Genomic DNA, 20,331 nt, shown 5'->3' with positions numbered 1-20,331 from the left:
TAGCAGATTTACGTATTTAATACTTTATCTTATATTCACTATATAAACCTTTAGTTCTAAGTAAATACGTACAGATGGAATATTCTGGCCTTACGTATGTTTCTTGGAGGAGGGAGGGTGGATCATAAGAAATATGATAAGGAAGGACAAAAAACCATTTCAGTGATTGGGCAGTGTCTTTGGAATTTATGCAATTCTTTGCATCTAAGAATGCAGTAGAAAAAGCACTGGCTTAGAGACACAAGAGATGGGTTCTGGTTCTGTTATTGTAACTTTTTAGCAAAGCAATCATGGGCAAGTATTTTACTCAAAGCTTCATTTCCTTTAGCAACAAAAGTAAAGAGTTGTCATTATACCAACTTTATGGGATTGAAATAGAGATCAAAAGAGAAAACGTTAATGAAAATGCTTTGTAAGCTATAAAGCAATATGCAGATTTAAGGTATAAATAGCAATAAGAAATATTTCCCTTAAAATTTTTAGTGTTGTGTCATTCACTGGGAAAGTTAAGAGGAGTTCCTGTTTCTACTTTAAAAAGTAGGAGGAATAAAACAAGTATGCTTTATAATATACTTAAGAAATAGCTTGTTTCTTATGAAAAATTTAATATTATAGGGATTGAGTAGCCCAACTGCTACTTATGATTGCTTAGAAGTTTTTTTTACCAAAAATTGCTAGCCTGTCACTTGTTATATCAACTAATTATGCCTATTTTGTGCATACTAATTTGAATCTGTCCTTTTTTTCTTCCACCATTAGAAGATGGTCTGAAACCAATCTGTTTTCTCAAGGAGAGTAGGCTTAGGAGAAACTTGAGGAAGTGAAGCATCTTCTAAACCAAATCAGTTTATTAGTAAACTATATATATCAGTTAGCCTTTGCAGCATAATAAATAAACCTTTGGAGGCATACAGCAATAAACATTTATTGTTTGTGCATGGCCAGACTCGCTCATTTTTCTGGGTCTCCGCTGGCTGTCTGCAGATCTAAGCTGGAAGCCCTTGGGGCAACCAGGTGTCCCACACTTTCCAACAGGATAGCCTGGGCATGTCCTCGAGGTGATGGAAGAGTTGCAGGAGAGCAAGTTCCAGTGTGTAATACCATTTCAAGCCCCTACTTGTGCCATGTTTGGCCAAAGCAGGTCATATAGCTGAGCCCAGAGGCAGGGGCCTGAGGAGGTAACTCCACTTACAGTAGGAGGGCAGTGTATATAAGAAGGGATGAATTGGTGCCAAACTATGCAATGTACTACAGTTTTGTTCTGAATGTGGTTTCTGATATGCACAGTAGGAAAATGTTCTAAGTGGGAAAGCATTCACATAGTTTGCTTAAAATCAAGTCCTTTTGCTCAGTAGTAGTATCTCATTCTGGTTTTATAGTCCATCAACATGGCTAACATCAAAGCTGTGTTACCCACTTTCCCTGCTGGTCTGTAGAGGAAAGCATCTCTTGAGCGTTTAGCCTTGATTAATTCTTCCCAACTGAGTTGCTCATTTTTAACTGGGCAGCGAGGCTGGTAAACTTTCTCTGTCTTGGGTCTTTATCCAAAATAGGGCTGCAAGCTCAATTGCTAAGAGGGGCTCATCAGGTAACACTGTGTGTGAAGCAGGCCCCGTGGGAACTGGGAAAGACAGGAAGGCGCATGCCTGATTCCAGGGCAGCCATTGTCCATGTCCATGTTGCCGTGGGAAAATCCATCCCCAGTGTTGCCAGATCTTTGAATTTTTCAGCAGAAACTGGAAATTAGAATTTTTATATGAAGTCTCTTTGTTTTCAAATTAAACTTTGAAAATAACAGGGTGAATGTTATTTTAAAATACATTTCAGTTGGCTGGATTTGATCTATAGTCCTCCAGTTTTCATCCTCTGATTTGAACAAAAGGGTGTCAGAAACTCGGGGGTTCTAGCTCTTTCTTTGTCCATGCTGATCTCTTGCCCAGTCTGGGGCGGTTTGGACATTTAGTAGAGGCACCTCGAGAGCTTTCATTCTTATCTGCTATTTTGGAAATATTGTAGTATTTATTTATTTTTTATCAGCAAATGCAAGAGTGCATTTCCAGGGCTTAATTACAAGTAATCGGTCCATCTCAGGGGTTTTGTTAGCATCCATTTCTCTGTAAGTTTTCTTTTTTTCTTGAATTTTTGTTTATTGTTTTTTATCTTGACATGTTTTACTTTTTATTTAATTTTGTAAACTGCCTTATTTATTTTAGAAGTATGTGTGGGTGTGTGTGTCTAAAATATCTGTCATTCTGCTTGTGAGACAGGGAGGGCGTTATTAAGTAACTTTAGTTTCTTTTAAAACTGCACTGATATTTTACAATGGACGCAGTATAATTATCTGAGCAGCTACTAGTTTTTCTGTCCTTGTTTGAGTAAGCAGTTGTTTTGTATGCTGCATGGCCTTTTCCAGAAATGCCCCTGCTCCCTGCTTGATAAGTACTGGTCCATGGGACTCTGCCCTTGTACTCGGAAGTGCTGGAGCAAAGAGAAAAAATGCAGTCTGGGGCTGAGCCTGCCTGGCTTCGCCCATGGAATGGAGGGGGGGGGTGTGTGTGTTGTATATGAGTAGGGGATGGATGGCAGCAACAGGAATAAGTAGAACATAGAATCAAAAATCAAATCTAGTGTGTATGTATATATATATATATTTATATCTATCTGTATATATACTTTAGTGTGTATATAGATATATATTTAAATACGTATATACTCGTGTTTATGTGTGTATATATGTATATTCAAAAAAAAATATATATATATATATAATTTTTGAGGAAGATTAGCCCTGAGCTAACATTTGCTGCCAATCCTCCTCTTTTTTAAAATTTTTTTTTGAGGAGGATTAGCCCTGAGCTAACATCTGCTGACAATCTTCCTCTTTTTGCTGAGGGAGCCTGGCCCTGAGCATTAATAATATCCATGCCCATCTTCTTCTCCTTTATGTGTGGGACTCCTGCCACAGCATGGCTTGACAAGAGGTGGATAGGTCCGCACCCAGGATCTGAACCGGTGAACCCCCGGCTGCCAAAGCAGAACGTGCAAACTTAACAGCTGTGCCACCGGGCCGGCCCCTGTGTATATATATATTTTAAATGTTAATTCTCTAAGTTAGAAAGTCTCAACTGGGGATGCTTTTGCCTACCCACCACCTCCTGGCCCCTGGTCCAGGAAACATTTAGCAATATCTGGAGACAGTTTTAAATTTATGCCCTGGTGGAAGGATGCATGAACTCTGCTTATTTGTACCTTCTCTAGTTCCTCTGAGACAGATGGTTTCTAAATGGATCCTGTTTCCTTGTCTCATCCATCTGTCAAACGTCTACTCATCCTTCCAGATGAATGGAAGAATCCTGACCCAATTTCCCTGGCATTTTGTCATATTACTTAGCTCACCATAGAGAGCACTTTTAGAAATCTTTCTCTCCCATCAAGGACTGTGACTTCTTTATTTACTTTCATCCTTCATTTCTAATGTAGTGACAATTCGGTAAATGATGAAGGCATGAATGTGTGGTAAGTATCTCTTTGATCTGTGTCCGTTGTCTTACGTTATGTACTGACTTAACAGAGAACTGGCTGGTGGGCTGTACAGTTGATTTTGATCTTATATGAATTTCCCAAAAGGATATGAGGAGATTAAGTTACAGAGGAGCACTGATGTAAAGAAGACAGGTACAACTGATAATTGTTTGTACATGGTAACCTCTGCTGGCTTGTTAACTTTTTCGCTTGAAGGATGAGGCAAAGCTCTCAAGTCCTACAGCTATTGAAGCAGTGAGAAATGCATTCTAAAATTTGAACATGGTTAGTGATTAAGCTTCTAATACGGTCCCCACCTCCCTGATCCCCTTAAATATCAACATCATTACCTTGAACATGTTCGTTGAGGACAGTTGCCTTGGACAGGGATGGCTGAGGCACAGAAGCAATCACCTACTTAACATGCGCTCGTCAGCCTTTGTGAAATATCACCCCTGATGCTGGGCGCTTATCTTTTATGGAACAGCTTGCAAAGCCTAATTGTTTTAAACTGGCTCTGAGGAGAAGAGACTTGAGAATCAATAAATTACAGCTCTCATACATACAAATGTGCATCATTATAATGAAGACAATCTGATGGCTCTTTAGGTCAAATAACGAAAGAGGTAGTTTTGAGTTTGTAAAGACTCGCCACCCGTCCTCTTCCTACAGGCTTGAATGCAGTTTTACTCTCTCTGATCTTAGTGTTCAGGGTTGCATAAGGGCATTTGTTTTTGATGGATAGATCCTCAGTGGGAGGAGAGTTCATTACTTGCTCCGATGGCTGTATGTCTTCTTTATAAGGTTCATTAAGGCAGAAGCAACAATATTTATGCCTTTAAATACTGATGTGTTGGGAACAGCTAGATAAATTATTCTAAGAATTGTACCATCTGGTTTCAGACCCAGAGCTTTGTCTGAGATGCTGGAGGCTTTCACCCAAGGTCACCCATCTTTGTCCTCTCTAAGAGAGTCTTGGAAAAAGCTCAGCATCTGAAAAGCAGACGGCATAAATATTATTGCTTTCTCCTCAGTGAGAAATTTTGTAGTACCAGTAGGTGGTAGTAAGCTGCAGAGTATTTACTGCTTTTTCTGCAGTTGAAGGAAGTGGCCTTTCTCCCCTTTAACCAGAATTCAGGTGATTTCGCTTCTTTAAATTGTTCTTTAAGAGTTCTTTAGTCTTTCTTCAAGTTTAACAACTCTGTCATTTATCAACAAATGTTATGCTGAAATTTCTTATGATAATGAGAATGGATTTCTAAACTAACAGAAATTTTTTCTTTTAAATCTTTAGCAATCATGATTTTTCTTGAGAATACATAGGTGTTTTTCTACCAGGGTTAATAATTCTTTGGGCTTCAAATTGTAATGTGATTAAATATCATCCATGAACCATTTTTAACTTGTTTTCCAAAGCAGGTTTGGGTTGCATAAGCTGTGTCAGTACGCACTGATATATTTTCACGTGATCCTTTAAGTTCATTCCAGTATTTAGAGTGTTTCTTTAAGAGAGTCAGGTTTTGAATCTAATAATTGTCTTTCAGGAAAATTGCAAAGAGAGAATCATTTATAATTAAAAAATAATTATTCTTTTAGCTCATAAACTCATGATAAATGGTTCCTTTGGCCAGACGGTACTCTTCAGTATGAAACAGAGATTGGCATTGTGATCCCATTTCTTTAGCTCATCACTTGGTGAGAACTAGTGACATGACCCTACCTACAACATAATAAGCGAGAAAAGCATCTCATTGTTTAATTTATATTTCTTTGGTTGTTAGGTAGAACATTTTTCATGGCCATGCATATTTGTTTTCTTATATGACCACTCTCAGTGTGTTTTTATCAGTATGAATGAATCTAATACTTTGGGTACAATTTCACTGGGGAGAAGATTTTCAGAGGCCTCGTCGGTTGTCATTAATGTCACTGATACTAGGATACGCAATGCTTTTTTTTTTTTGAGGAAGATTAGCCCTGAGCTAACATCTACTGCCAATCTTCCTCTTTTTGCTGAGGAAGACTGGCCCTGAGCTAACATCTGAGCCCATCTTCCTCTGCTTTGTATATGGGATGCCTGCCACAGCATGGGTTAACAAGCACTGCGTAGGTCGGCACCCGGGATCTGAACCAGTGTACCCTGGGCTGCTGAAGCGGAACGTGAAAACCTAACCACTGTGCCACAGGGCCAGCCCCCACAGTGCTTTTTAAAAACTTTTAATTGTGGTATTAAATAATAAATTCTTAATGGTGAATGAAGAATGTGTAATTGACACTTACTGCTTTGTGCTTTTCTTCTTTAGTTGGTTATAGTTCTCAGGAACTATTTTATGGCCTCACGTACTTTATACTGTAGGTTCTGATTATGTGGCATGAGCCTCCTGCCCCCTCCAGTGGCCACTCCTTTCTCATTTGTTTCTCTTTCCCTCCATTAACTTTGTGTCTGGGAAGTGGTGGTGTTGACTGATGATAGACTGGCATTTTTTTGGTAAGGTTGGACCTCTGCCACCATAGCTGCCTTCTGCATTGTGACACTTGGGATTAGGCACTGTCTCAGTTAGGTTTTGAATTGTCAGTAACAGTTAAAGAAAGTGCTAAGTTTTTATCAACAATTAAAATAATCTAATTTTTACTTTTTATTATAATCAGATTTGTAAATTTCCCTTAGTTCGACATTTAAGACACATGTAATTAAAGTCTTTAGATGGTTGGTGAATGTTTCATATGCTATAAAAAATGCAAAATTCTCAGATATATCTCACCTTAAATCTTGATATCTCTACAGGAGTTCCATCAGATGCAGGAATTTGAACATCTTTTAAGTAATTGAAATTAATAGCTGAAGACTTTGTGTGTCTGTTTGTGCTAGTGAAATTCATGCTGGAAAGTGTGATATTTATCTTATTAAAAGTATGTAATCCTCAGTAGGGCTAAGTGAGAGGTCTTTCTTTTGTCTTATATGACAATTAGATATAATTTAGTTGATGTTCTTAATTTTATTTACTGCTGCTAAGATGATCTGTTTTAAAGTTAGTTTCAGATACCCCATATCTTTACTTGTTGATATTTTTCAACTGATTATAATGTATGTTCCACTAAGAAAGACTATGAGGTACATATACCTGTGGTAAAAGTATAAAATATGGCCTGGAGAGTTAAATACAAAATCGTCCTAGCAATTATCCCTGGGGAGGTGTGGCAGGAATAGTGCTGAGCGGAGGGTACTAAGACTTTATTTATAGTGTTCTAAATATTTTATAGAAAGTATTAGAAGCATATATGTCAGAATGGGGAATAAGAATAATAGAATATATTCTTATAAAATAATAGTGAAAATAAGATAATAGAAATAGGAAAGAATAAGAATAATAATGTTTATTAGTCCTAGGTGGTAGATACATGCATGCTTATTATATTAGTCTCTCTGCTATTTTATATTTTAAACATTTTTCCAAATTATTGAAAATAACCATAACGTTTTCAGTTATCACTATTTGTAGTCAAGTTGAAACTATAAATGGTCTAATGTACCATTTATATCCATTGAAATTATATGTAGATAACTGATTATTATTAAAATTTTGGTACTCTTAGAAAAATCAGGTTGTCCGAAAGATGGTTATTTTGCTTCTTGTTCTTACCAACAACCATTATAGTAAACATTTGGCTTTTTCTTTTTTTTAAAAAAATTTTTGTTTTGTTGAGGTCATATTGACCTATAACATTGTGTAAATTTCAGGTGTATATTATTATATTTCAGTTTCTGTAAAGACTGCATTGTGAGCACCACCAATAGTCTAATTTTTATCCATCACTGTGCATATGTGAAACACTTGGCTTTTTCACTGTCACCTTTTTTTTTTTTTTGAGGAAGATTAGCCCTGAGCTCACATCTGCCACCGATCCTGCTCTTTTTGCTGAGGAAGACTGGCCCTGAGCTAACATCTGTGCCCATCTTCCTCTACCTTATATGTGAGACGCCTTCCACAGCATGACTTGACAAGTGGTGCATAGGTCCGCACCCAGGATCCGAACCAGCTAACCCTGGGCCACTGAAGTGGAACATGCGAACCTAACTGCTGTGTCACCAGGCTGGCCCCTCAGTGACACCTTTTTATTCTACCTGATGATTTCTTAACTTCAGTGTAGTTTCTAGAATTATGACTTGTTAAAGTGAAAATTATTATGCTTTTAGCTATAGAATTTTGACAGATCCAGGCATCATCATTATTTTCCATTATACAAGAGATAGAAGGAATATGGAGATAAAAATGCCTTTACTCTAAGGCTAATGGTTTGATTTGTTTTCAGGGCTCTTTATGAAATGTAGCATAGATATGCCACTTAGTTTTTTCCTGGTGCCTAATAACGATTTCATGTTACTACTTGATTTCCCCCTTTCCTTGATACTTTATGCTTAAATGAAATGAGAGGGCGTTGAGGAGTCTATATACACATGTGAGCCATGGCCTGTGCTGCCTTTAGCAAATTTTGCTAAGTGTTAAGATCGTTCACTCTTAGTGGTTAAGGGACAGCAGAGTACAGTGGAATGAAGAGCGTATTGAAGGTAGAGAAGCCTGGCTGACTCCTGGGTCTGCATCCTGGGTCTACTACTTGTAATCACTATATGGAGTTGGACATGTTGCTTAACATCTCTTAGCTCCAGCATCCTCTGTAAATTAGGGATTGATGCTGATTTTAATAACTTGTTATGAGAATTAAGTTGGATTGTCTATGAGCATCCATATAGTACCTGGCATAATAGCAGCCTCTTAGAAAATGTTGGTTCTTCCTGCTTTCACAAATGGAAAATGCTGGAAAGTACTTTTACTTAGGGTGATAAGATTTTTAGGTCACGTGGCTTAGATTTATGAGACATACTCGGACGGAAGTGGTTTCCTAAGTTTAAAAGGTGAACTTTACATTTAAGATTTCTTTCTTCTTAACACTGTTTATTTGGACTGGAGCAATTGTGATCTAGGGAAAGCCAAGCAGTTGCTTTAGGCTTCACTTCTTCATGTTTCCTGATGTGGGAAGGGGCTACATCGTGGGCACTATACCTTCATACTTATAGACGGGAGAAGGGAGGCAAGAACCAGAGGAGACAGGTGTGGAAGGAAGTTGAGAGGTATGGTCAGAGGAGAGGGTGTCCTCCAGCCCTGTTTCAGCTAGTAGGGAGAAGTTGGATGTTCCACTGGTTCTTTTTCTGATTCTACAAGGGCAGACTATAGTTCACTTCGAAAAACCTAAACTCACAGCAAGGATCCTTGCTTATCTTTTTATTTAGTTTTATCTAACATTTTAAAAACATGACTGCTTTCACTAAATGTTCTAGGATCTATCCATATTTAGCAAATTCTCATTATCTTTACTTTAGATCTATGGTCATGCACTTCCCAGATGCCTTCAGAATAAAGATCCAAAAAGTCCAGAATGGTCTAGATCATCAAAGAAAGGTTTCATCACATTGTATTTAATAAACCAGAAAAGAAAATAGTCATATGGATTTTAGGAAGATTGCAACAATTAATGTTAAAATAAAGATTAAGTAATGCTCAACTAAGAATGAAGTTATTGGAGTACTCAATAAACTTTCACTTTTGATCAATTGAGTTTTCTCTGTTGCTTCTTTGTTCTAAATATATTTTGTTTCTTCAACTTCTGTAAAAGGTTTTCTGAAACTTTTGAGATTGTCTTGCATGGAAAAACTTTGTTTTGCATTAAACAGAAAATTGCGGTAAGGATGGGATGAAAGCATATTTAGAGAATTTTCTACTGATGAAATTGTGCTCAGGATGTTTGACTTTCTGTTCTGTGGAGATGTTGAAGATGCCATCTTCTCACATATTCGTTATTGTGGCATTGTACTTCTGTTACAACGTTTTAAAAATTCTACTGTATTTTAAATTAAGGTGCATGAGTGTTCACTGTACACTGAGTGGGATTCCTTTATTTTAGGTTGTTCTGTGTGCGTTGTATTTTTGTTTAAAGATACATGTGTTCTTACAGCCTAGTAGAGTGGACCTCAGACTGATAATGAGACTTGCAGGACCTAGCCTTAGAGAATATCTTTTTTTTTTCATTGTAGCGATACCAATCTAGCTGTCCCATTTAGTATGTGAAAGTGCTTTTAAAATTTAGAAGCATTGTACAAAACTTAACAATTGTTCTTATTTGGAGTTGTAAACACGACTAAAATTATATCTGAGGAATTACTCTCTTAAATCGGAAAAAAGCGAAGGGGGGAGAATTATGTGGGGAAGTGACGTGTTTTCAATCTCTGTGAAATTAGAAATTATGATATGCCAAAGGACTAATGCAATAAATACTTAAAAATATCAAAAAGTAAGTAGTTAATCTCTTATTTTCATGCTCTTTGCCATTTGATTGACCTTGACCTGGATTTATTTTTAAGGATTTGTGTACATCAATGGCAGAATCCTCCAGCGATTCAGACCACTTCCGCTCTCGTGACCGATTGAGTCGATGGGCTGCCAGGTCAACACACAGGGAAATGCGAAATCCTACAGTAGACGTCACCAAGAAGGTCAACACTATAACAAGTACTTTACAGGTTAGTTTAACAATGGTTGCATTTAATAGATTTTAGATAGTTTAAGCTGAGACATAGTTTTGGTCAATGTATTAGCTTTTTTGCTGCTGTAACAAATTACCAAAAACCTAATGTCTTAAAATAACAGAAACTGATTTTCTTATAGTTCTGTAGGTCAGAATCTGACACTGATCTCATTAGACTAAAATCAGGGTATCTGTAGGGCTACATTTCTTTCTGGAGGCCCTAGAGGAATATCTGTTCCTTTGCCTTTTCCAGCTTCACCAGGCTGCTGTGCCCCCTTCCTTCATCTTCAAAGCCAGCAAGGGTGGGTTGAGTCCTGCTCACATCACATCACTGACTGCTTTTCTGCTTCCCTCTTCCACTTTTAAGTGATGCTTGTGATTACACTGGGTCCACCCAATAATCCAGAATGATCTCCCCATCTCAAGGTCCTTAATTTAATCATGTCTGCAAAATCTCTTTAACCATGTGTGGTAACATACACACAGGTTCTGGGGATTGGACTTGGACATTTTTGAGGCCGTTATTCTGCCTAACACAGTCAGTAAAGATATTTGAAATATATGACAGGTTATGGAAGTGTTTTGGGAAAAGGCAGTATTTCCAAATAAAATTTTGTGGGAGTGAAACCAGTAAAAATTACCATAGTTTAGTTTCCTGTGGACATGTGCCTTTAGAGAAATGGCTCATGTTTTGGGTAGGTAGATTATTCGTGGCTGAATAATCTTGAGATGCCATTTTGATCCAGAGGCTAACCTTTGACAGAGTTTCGAAGTTTGAGTGGAGGCAGTTTACATCCTCTCCATGGAAAGGGCTTGGGGAAAGAGGTGGGAGAAGGGTAGCACAGTTACACTGGGAACAAGAAAACTCAGAAATAGAATTTTTCCCTACCCATTAATCCCTTACTTTTGCCTTGCTTGATTAAATATGGACTCGGGCTTTTAATTGCTTTGGGTTAGTGTGCTTAGATAAGAAGAGGCTCATTTTTGGTGGAGAGGCTGTAATTTGATTTAAAACTCAAAGCTTTTTCTTTGTAAACTTATTTAAACTAACATAACCATGGATTTTTGGAATACAAATGCTTGTACTTTCCCACCAATGAGACACATTAGTAAGTATATAGTTTTGAAAGAAATGCCGCCATTAATCTCTCAGGTGAAACCTGGCCTATTTAAGTGGAAACCATTTTTACTGTGATTATAACTAAATTTGTTGTTTATACCTAAAGGTTAAATCACATCTTTTTTTCTTTTCTCTTCATCAAGTTCTGAGGTGAAGTAATAATTGAAATAACGCTGATCCTAATGATTTGCTTCTCTTGTGCGCAGTCTACTAGCCTTGTTCTTTTAGGGCTCCTTTTCTATAAAGAGGGTGTGAATTAGTTGAGGCATACAAATTGATAATGAGGATTCTTTTCGATTTATGATTTTGTTGCTGACTTCCTGTGGAAGCTTGGATAAGGATTTAACTTGTGTGCTTCAGATTATATACAAGTGAATTGCAGATGGATTTTGAATTTCTCTCTCAGTGGTGTTAATAAGATTTGTTTGATATTTATGAACAGTGTTGATATCCAACTTAACTGTGATGTAAATTGTACCTTTTCCAAACAGTTGACTTAGCCATTTGGCCTAAATAAGATTGATTGGGAAAAACTGGAGCAATTAATAAAGTACCTTTTCTTTCTTAAGGATACCAGTCGGAACCTGCGACAAGTAGACCAGATGCTTGGACAGTATCGGGAATATAGTAACGGACAGGCGGGTGCTATAGAACACGTAAGAATGTTTACATATATTTGCGTTTTCTCTTACCCACGTTTTGGACCTGCAGTTGTTGAGGGATACGGATGTGAGCTAAAGGAGATTACCATGGTGAACAGCTTTAGCTTTTAGACTGCTTTACTATTTTGTAGTTTAAATTTAGGTTAGCTTGTCAGATGGATGGCCAACTAACCTATATAGATTAGATTCTTTTGAATTTGAAAGCTTTACGTGAGAGGGGGAAGAATTCAGGACATGAATTAAACTGAGACTTACTAAATTTGGGCTATGGATAGCCCTAATGGGGAATTAAGAATTTTAAGGATGGTTTATTTTAAAGGAATACATGCTCATTATTCAAATAAATAATAAAACTCCTATCTCATAGCCCTTATCAGTCTCACTCCAAAGGGGTAGCAATTTTCACAGTTTCTTGTCTATCTTTCCAAACATTTTCTATGCATGTATAAGCATATGGGTGATTGCTTTAAAAACTGGAATCGTACAAAATATAATGTTATGTAACTTTTTTCATTTAATAATATATATCATTTCCATATACCTCAGTATCTCTACCTCATTCTTTTGAACAGTTGTATAATATTCCATAGTATGTGTATAGTTTTTGGTGGTTGTTGTAAACAATGCAGCAATGACCATTATTGTACACATATTTTTGTGTAATCATGTATGATTCCTGGAAGTAGAATGGCTGGGTTGAAGGACATGTACACTTACAAATTTGCTAGATATTTCAAAATTGCCATTTCAGGGATGTGCCAATTTATACTTACTTCACATGGGGATGTAAGAAGGAAAGATACCCCAGAATTCTGGAATGAAATGAATATTTTTTATTAATATTTTGCTAATTTTATCTCTATTTCCTTCTTTTGGAATTTGGTAACTCATCTTCTGTAAACTCTTGGAAAACCAATTAAATTTTTTCCTTTATGTTTCCAATTACGAGTACACACTTTAATGAGAAGACTAATATTACATTTGTACTGTAATGATTGTTTTATATATATCTGTGCTGTACTAAATTGTTACATAACTTCCAAGTTGTAATTGATGATTTGCTATTTTCTCTTTACAAAGCAAAAGAAATTATTATTTGCTGGTAATTGGAAGCTAATTGCTTAAGCACAAGGAAACATATCTTCTTCATAAGGTTTTCTACTACTTTCATTTAGAAAATAAACTTGGACTTTCTTGCATCTACAAATTTTTTATGATTTATGATGTATTTGACAGAGCCGTAGATTTTGTATATTTTGGCAGCTCATGAAATGTTTTAGACTTAACCACCTTATTAATAATGGGAGTTAATTCTTTGCTTTTTAATTTATTAGTGAAAAATTAAAACCATTATTAAGTAGTAGCAGAGAACAAAGTTACTTTGTCATGTTGACTATTAGATGCTTATTTATGGTAGCATATTTCCTTTGAATTGAGCAGTTGAGAAATGCAATTATGTATTAAAGAATTTCTGAACAGGTAAGCATTTAAAACACAAAACGTGTTCTACTGTGGCACTAAGCTTCTGTGGTAGGCCTAGAGTTGAATAATGCTGAACTCTGGGGGAGTGGTTTTATTCATGGCAAATACATAAACTCAAGTCTTTTGTTTCCATCTGAGTTGTAAATATATAGAATGCAAAGACACTCATTTAAAAAATAAGACACAGGAGAGCAAGAGTCTTTCCTTTTGATTCAGCCTCTTTCTTGGTCTGGTCTAGAGTCTCCTCCTTAGTTTTCCCAAATTGTTGTTCGTCAAAACAGTTGGTTCTCAATGACCCGTCCCTCCAGCATACCTGAGGAGTATGTCACCCTCTGCCTTATGTTATCCTCACTTGATAGAGCAATGATTTTCACCCTGCCAACTGTAAGTTACCTGGGAGAGCACTCGCCGCACTTTATGGGAAGATATGCAGCTCAGAAAGAGTATTTCTCACAACAAGTGATTCTAATGGCTTCTTGATGAAAACTGCTTTCTGAGCATTAAAATATTTACTGTTGTAGAAAACATCATACCTAAAAATGAGTATATGTGATATGCCAACTGTCATGTGACTTATCTGAATCTTTCTATTCATATTCTTTAAGTTCTTTAAGTACGTGGTAGAATTATCCTCCCCCTCCCCTTTAATTAACGTATGTTCTGTTTAGGGAGGGATCCTGGAGGTGATTTTGTTTTGTTTTGTTTTTGAGACCATCCTGCAACTTATAGAAGTACTGTTACTGTGGAACCTGCTTTTTTTTTTTTTTTTTTAACATCCTGTAACAAGTTAATCCATTTCAACCAATCTTCAACTGTTAAAAAATTCTTCCATGCTAAATAGCCATTGCCTCATTGAAATTAGCATTGAATTAGCATTTCTCTTTTAAAATATAAGCGATTTCCTAGAAAATGAGATCAAGTCTTTTGCTCTAAGGAAGACAAGAACTTTTATTATTAACTTAGATTGTATAAATGGTTCTAGTGCTAAACCTCAGGAAATTGATATAAGTGGCATATATGCATTTAAATATTTATGTTATTGGTGTTTAACTTTGTGAACATAGTTTGCCGATGGGTGAGGGCATATATGAGTAATGGGTGCAGTGTTTTCCTCCTGAGATGATCTCCCTCAACAAGAGAACTGTGAGAATTATTCCTGTTGTTTTGGAGGGCCTAAGGGTCAAGAGTCATGTTGGGTCACTTTTTTGACAACTTTTCCTTGAAATATACATAATTTCATTTCACTGTTGTTCCCTTGAATCTTGATAACCTCCAAATCCTAAACTTAATTCTTTGCTTATTATGTGAGAAAGCTACTCTATGAAGAGTTGAGCAGTGTTTCAGCATCAGTGATGGGGTCCGTGGTGTGTCATAGAGAAGGAGCACCAACGTTTTCGTAGTCTCTTTAGGAATTTCTCCATAAGCTTAGTGTATCCCAGGCACTTTTTTAGATTAACTCATTTAATTCTCTCAACAACCCTATTAGGTAGATACTATTATTATCCTCATTTGCAAGATAAAAAAACTGAGGCACAGAATGGTTGCTGACTTGCCCATGGTCTCACAGCTAGTCAGTGACAGAGCCAAGGATAGGATGTTATCCCCAAACCTAGCATCAGGATTCACTTACCTCATTGAGTCATGGTTGCTCACATTTTCATGATGCTGTGAGTTTATATTTCTGAAAATTGAGATTTTTGGATTCAAAGTTTGGAGGGTTATATAATTTACATTGATAAACTGGATTTTGGAGATTATCTTAACTGATTGAAAAACAGAAGGCCTCTGTCAGATAAGTCATTAATATTACAGCTGGTACAAGGTCCAGAGTGAGAGTTAGATGGAATAAACACAGAAACCGAATTAGGAAGAGATCTGGTGCTGAGCTAGGATTGGCATTGGCGGATTGTCAAAGTTGGCAGTTCCAGCTGCCACTTAGGCAGTGTGGTGGATTCTGCAAGTTGTCTACACCAGCATCAATTTTCCCCCTGTTTCTAAGTAACAACCATTGATTTTTCACTAGGCTTTCTGGCAGCCATTCCATCCAGTGAGCCATATTTAGTTGGATAGTATGACTTAGGATCTTTGGGCTCAGTGAACTCATGACCTTGAGGAAGTGTCATCCCACATTATTTCTCATGCTGTAAATTTCTTGGAAGTTCTGAGCACATTTGGACCAAAGAGTACATGTGGGGAAGGTTTTATTTGAGAGCTTACTGTGAAAATTTGGAACATTATTATACTCCTGTGTTAAATAGTGCAATTGATTAGCTTAGCGTTTAGAATATTTCTAGAACTGTGTGTTCCTATTCATGAGTGAACAGGTCTGTTTTTGTGTTAATGCTATAAAAATGGAATGCCCTCAAGAAAGAATAATCAACATAAAAAGTTAATACCTTCTGGAGTGGAAATTTGGACTGCAGCTGATGAGGTTAAAGTAGTTAATATTGGGTATAAAAGAAAAATACAGTTCTCTTGATTCAAATCAATAGATTCATTAATTTCATTTTTAAGGTAAAGAGTGGTTAAAATATAGTAATATCAAATTAGAGCTTAGAGGCTTGCATTAATAGGTAATTTTTCTTCCAATTAAGTATTCTGATTAAAATTTCCCCTTTGGGAGTAATAGGATGTTACCAACTGGCACATAAACTTTGGAAGAATTTGAATGTTAAACAGTGAAGTCCAGGTTTTTTCTTCTATTCAATGGGTTTCAGTTGTCAGATATATTTAGTGACATCTCAGAAGCATGATGGTAAATCTTTACAGCCAGGCAGAAGCCACTTGTAATATCCCAAAGTTGAAGGTATCTGCCCCTTTCTTTCTGTTTGAGTTTTACTAATTGTCCTGAAGGTGAGAGCTGTCCCAGTCTTTTAATAACTTTAATGTGAAGTAGTTGGAGTCAATGGGTAAGAAATTATAATCAAACAGTTAAATTCTGTTAGGACCTTCTCTTTGTAAATATATCTCAGATCTTTTTTTTGAGGAATATTAGCCCTGAGCTAACTACTGCCAATCCTCCTCTTTTTGCTGAGGAAGACTGGCCCTGAGCTAACATCCATGCCCATCTTCCTTACTTTATACATGGGACACCTACCACAGCATGGCTTTTTGCCAAGCGGTTCCATGTCCGCACCCGGTGTCTGAACCAGTGAACCCTGGGCTGCCGAAAAGCAGAACATGCGAACTTAACTGCTGTACCACTGGGCTGGCCCCCTATTTCAGATCTTAAGAATTAGGTTCTTAGAGTCTTATGTTTAAAATTTTATTACCAAGTCTCTCCTGAAACTACTGGACAACAGAAGAATTTTTCCAGATTTTGGTTTTGAGGCTAGTGGAATAATGTAGACTTTGGAGTCAGACTTGAAATTGGATCCTGACGTTTCCACTAGAATTCATCTCAGTGACTTTGGGCAAGTTATTAAACCTTTCTGAACTTGAATTTCATCATCTGAAAAAAGAATATAATTATATATCCCTTATTAGAACTAACATTTATTGAAGTGGTCACACTGTTTAGACACTTGATAAACATTTATGTTTTCGTTACTTCTTTCATTCATCCAGTAATCCCTACCGTCAGCTGTTTTCCATGTTCTTATTATAGTACTTGCTACTTTACAGGCACTCAGTACATGTTGCTTTCCTTTCCTTGAATTCATTGGGCCTAACTTCAGTTTTAGGTACATATCGTTGTAACTTTAAACAGCATAATGTGTTGCAACATCTTCAACGATATGTGTATCTGATTATTTTGACTTCAAAGTATATGCTAAGTTAGACAGCGGAAATAATACTGTGCTTTCCCCTTCGTATTTTCATGAGTGTGTTGTCTGTCCACCCAAAATATAGTAATGTGCTATTAAGAGTGCCTTCCAGTTTCCATGAGTGCTTATTTATTGACATTCAAAATACTATGTAGAGATATTTTAGAAATTCTTTAAAAATTTTGGTTAGAATATGTGTGATATATGAGCTTTGAATATATGGAATTGCATTTAAAAGTAAGAGTTACATAAATAAAAATGATGCATCATTTGAAAGAAAATTTCTGAATTTCAGGAATCTTATTATGGGCTTATATTTCCATAAATCAGAATGTGGAGAGAGGTTAGGCAGAGCAGCTGGAGCTAGTGATCTTCTGGTAAATAAAAAATAAAATAGCAGCAACCATTTAAAAAATATATTTCAGCAACAGATGGTGGGACCAGAAAAGAACGCAAGCCATAAATTTGCACTCTTGTTTAATTTTACAAAACTCTCCTCCTCCTCCTCCTCTTCCTTCTTGTTTTAATAGAAGATAAATAGACTGTAAGGAACCAAAATAGAGCTGATAAAATTAACTCTACAACCAATCTATTTTGCAATCTGTTGCCACATAAACCTTGACATTCTGTAGAGAAGTAGGCAGTGAAGGAAAGCCAAGCGTAAAGCACTTAACAGAGTACCTGTGGATGAAATTATTATCCTGGACAAAATTTTTAAAATGACCTTTATTCAGCCTTCTACTTTTGCCCTGGATTTTGCCAAGCTGACTCCTTAACATCTATAAATCAAAGTATTTCAGTGTTTTCCTGTCAACGTTGTAGGTGTATTTAAACTTACAACACAAACTGTCCCCATGGTCACCAGTGCTATATACATTGTGAATATTTGCTAACTACTGATGTTTACAATTTCCGCTCAACTGTGCAGCTAAGTGAATGCAGTTATCTATACATGACCAAATTTGCATGCATTTTTGTATAACCTGTGTTATGTTAGGGGTTATGTTTTCTTGGTATGAAAATAAGGAAGAATTTGGAGTAAGAAAGTATGTGAAGAAACTAAATAGATTCTTTAAATGGTTTCCAAAATTCAAGCCTAGTTTAAATTGCAACATTTAGAACTTTTACTAAGTTGTTGCTGGCTCTTTTTTCTTTTTACGTTGTGTTTTTCATTCGTATGGAAGCTAATTAGTTGATGCATATTTGGTAGCTACTATATTTATGTGTAAGTAATCACTGTTCCTAGTTTATTTCTGTTATGGTCTCTGTGGAATAATGGTGGATATCTTTTAAGACTTTCCTAGTGACTATTTTTAATGTGATTTTTCTTCTCTCGATGAGCTTAGTCAGGATGGGATTCGTTTTGTTGAGAATGTGAATATATGAGACACACTGGTTATTAGTGAAGCAGTTACTGATGCTGTATATTGACCAAGGAAGTGTATGCATGTGGTTCTTTGCCATTTCTCACCTTGTCTTATTCAAGCCAAATTTTATTGAATGATTTATTTCTTAGGCATTCTTGATACTGTTTGTGGAGTTAGTGCCTAGTTTCCCAGCTGTTTACTATTGCTTGGAAACCTTACCTTTCTAGGGACTGGTCAAGAAGCTTACGATTATGAATTTTGCAAAGTCAATATTTTTCACTTAAAAAAACAAACAAATCAGAGTTCTGGTCCCAGGTGAGATGGAGTTAGCATACTCTTCCACTGAATACGGCTATAAAACCTCTACTGAATTCACGAAGCAGTGATTTGAACTCTTTGAAAAGTAAATACAGGCAGTCCTTGTTGCATGGTTTTGACTTGCATGAATTTTATTACTCTGATTTGGTCAAATAACACCAGTCTGCAAACAACACAATTCAAATTTCAGTTAACACAGTGTATTAACCACGAGTACTACAAAAAGTACAAACCTTGCTGCCAGCTCTTCAGTCCACATGTTACGATGTGAATAACAGATCACTGCTTCTGAAGTCTGTTGCTGATTGGTCACAGAAGGTGAAATGTACAGCTGTGTTGCTTCCTTGTCTCCCAGTGATAGACCTGCTTGTATTTTACAAAAGTAAGACATAATAAAAAAGGAATTGGCCAACAAAAATGAAAGTACAACAAAGAAATGAAAAGTGATCCTGTTGGAAGTGAAATTTGAATCATATTATGGAGGAGTTATAGTGGAGTGATAAAGAAATAGCTGATAGTGGGAGTAGTGACCTTGCTGCTATTCAAGGGTCCCTAGATAGACAGCTGGAGGAATTTAGTGAAGTTATTTTTAGAGAATGACACATTCTTCTACAGAGCTTTTCCAGATTAAAACATACTGTTTCTTCATTCCATTTATCTTTTGCTTTTATATTCATTGCCTATAGTGATCATAATAAAAATTACCATTTACTGAACAAACTAATCTCCCCTAGGCATTGTTCTAGTTATCCTATATTCATTGTCTTATTCCATCCTCCGAATACAGTGTATGCTAAAGTTATTATCTGATAGGACGTGAAATATGTAGACAGGAGCAGAAGCAGAAGCTGAGGAAAGCACTGCCAGGCTTCCCTCTGGTCATTCTGAATCGTGATTTTTTAACGATCACATCTCTTATTTGGTGTACCCATTGCTGCCTGGATGATCTCCTTTTGTAAATTTGGTTTGCAATGTAGTCACTCCTTTCAAATTACATGTTTTTTTTTTTTTTTTCCAATTCATTATCTTGATTTATATTTTGCCTCTAAGCAGAGTTTTCAAATAGAGACATCACAGGGCTTTCAGAGATCTCTATGCAAATTTTAAAATTTGATATTTTTATTTTAATGTTAATCTAAAAGCTTATGCAGTTTTAAAAAATTTCATTTATTTGCTACTTTCCAAAGTAATGAGTTGGTTCCCCAGCATTCTCTAGTGGTGACCAATGTCTTTTTTCCTCCTTGAGTATCATTCACTCACAAATTTATGCATATATGAAGTGTTTTAATCTATTGTAGTTAATATTTCTATTGATACTCAAGTTATTTCATCTTTGGCTTGAAGGAGACTTCTCAACTGGGCGTCTAAGTTTAAAGCATGTCTTGACAATTTGGATAAGCTCCCGTATAAACAAGTATTGCCATTCAATTTCAGTGCCCAAGTTTTATGTATATTCATACTGGTACCTAGTAGTAATGCTTCAAGTGCTTTAGTCTAATATCAAATGAACCAGT

General features: G+C 36.3%; 1 protein-coding gene across 4 annotated transcripts in view; it reads left to right on the top strand.

The window, feature by feature from the left end:
• CEP128 (centrosomal protein 128) overlaps positions 1-20,331 on the top strand; it is a 376,345-nt gene that overhangs the window by 6,262 nt on the left and 349,752 nt on the right. For all 4 annotated transcript variants that reach the window (XM_046647430.1, XM_046647432.1, XM_046647429.1 and 1 more), the window contains 2 exons: positions 9,938-10,096; positions 11,791-11,877. In XM_046647430.1, the coding sequence (XP_046503386.1) occupies positions 9,953-10,096; positions 11,791-11,877 (231 nt within the window). In that variant the 5' untranslated portion in view covers positions 9,938-9,952. The remainder of the gene's footprint in view (positions 1-9,937; positions 10,097-11,790; positions 11,878-20,331) is intronic.

Source organism: Equus quagga, chromosome 20 (genome assembly GCF_021613505.1).
Source record: "Equus quagga isolate Etosha38 chromosome 20, UCLA_HA_Equagga_1.0, whole genome shotgun sequence".
NCBI classification, from domain to species: Eukaryota; Metazoa; Chordata; class Mammalia; order Perissodactyla; family Equidae; genus Equus; species Equus quagga.
Note: the sequence above shows the minus strand (reverse complement) of the source record. Positions and strands in the feature narration are given on the sequence as shown.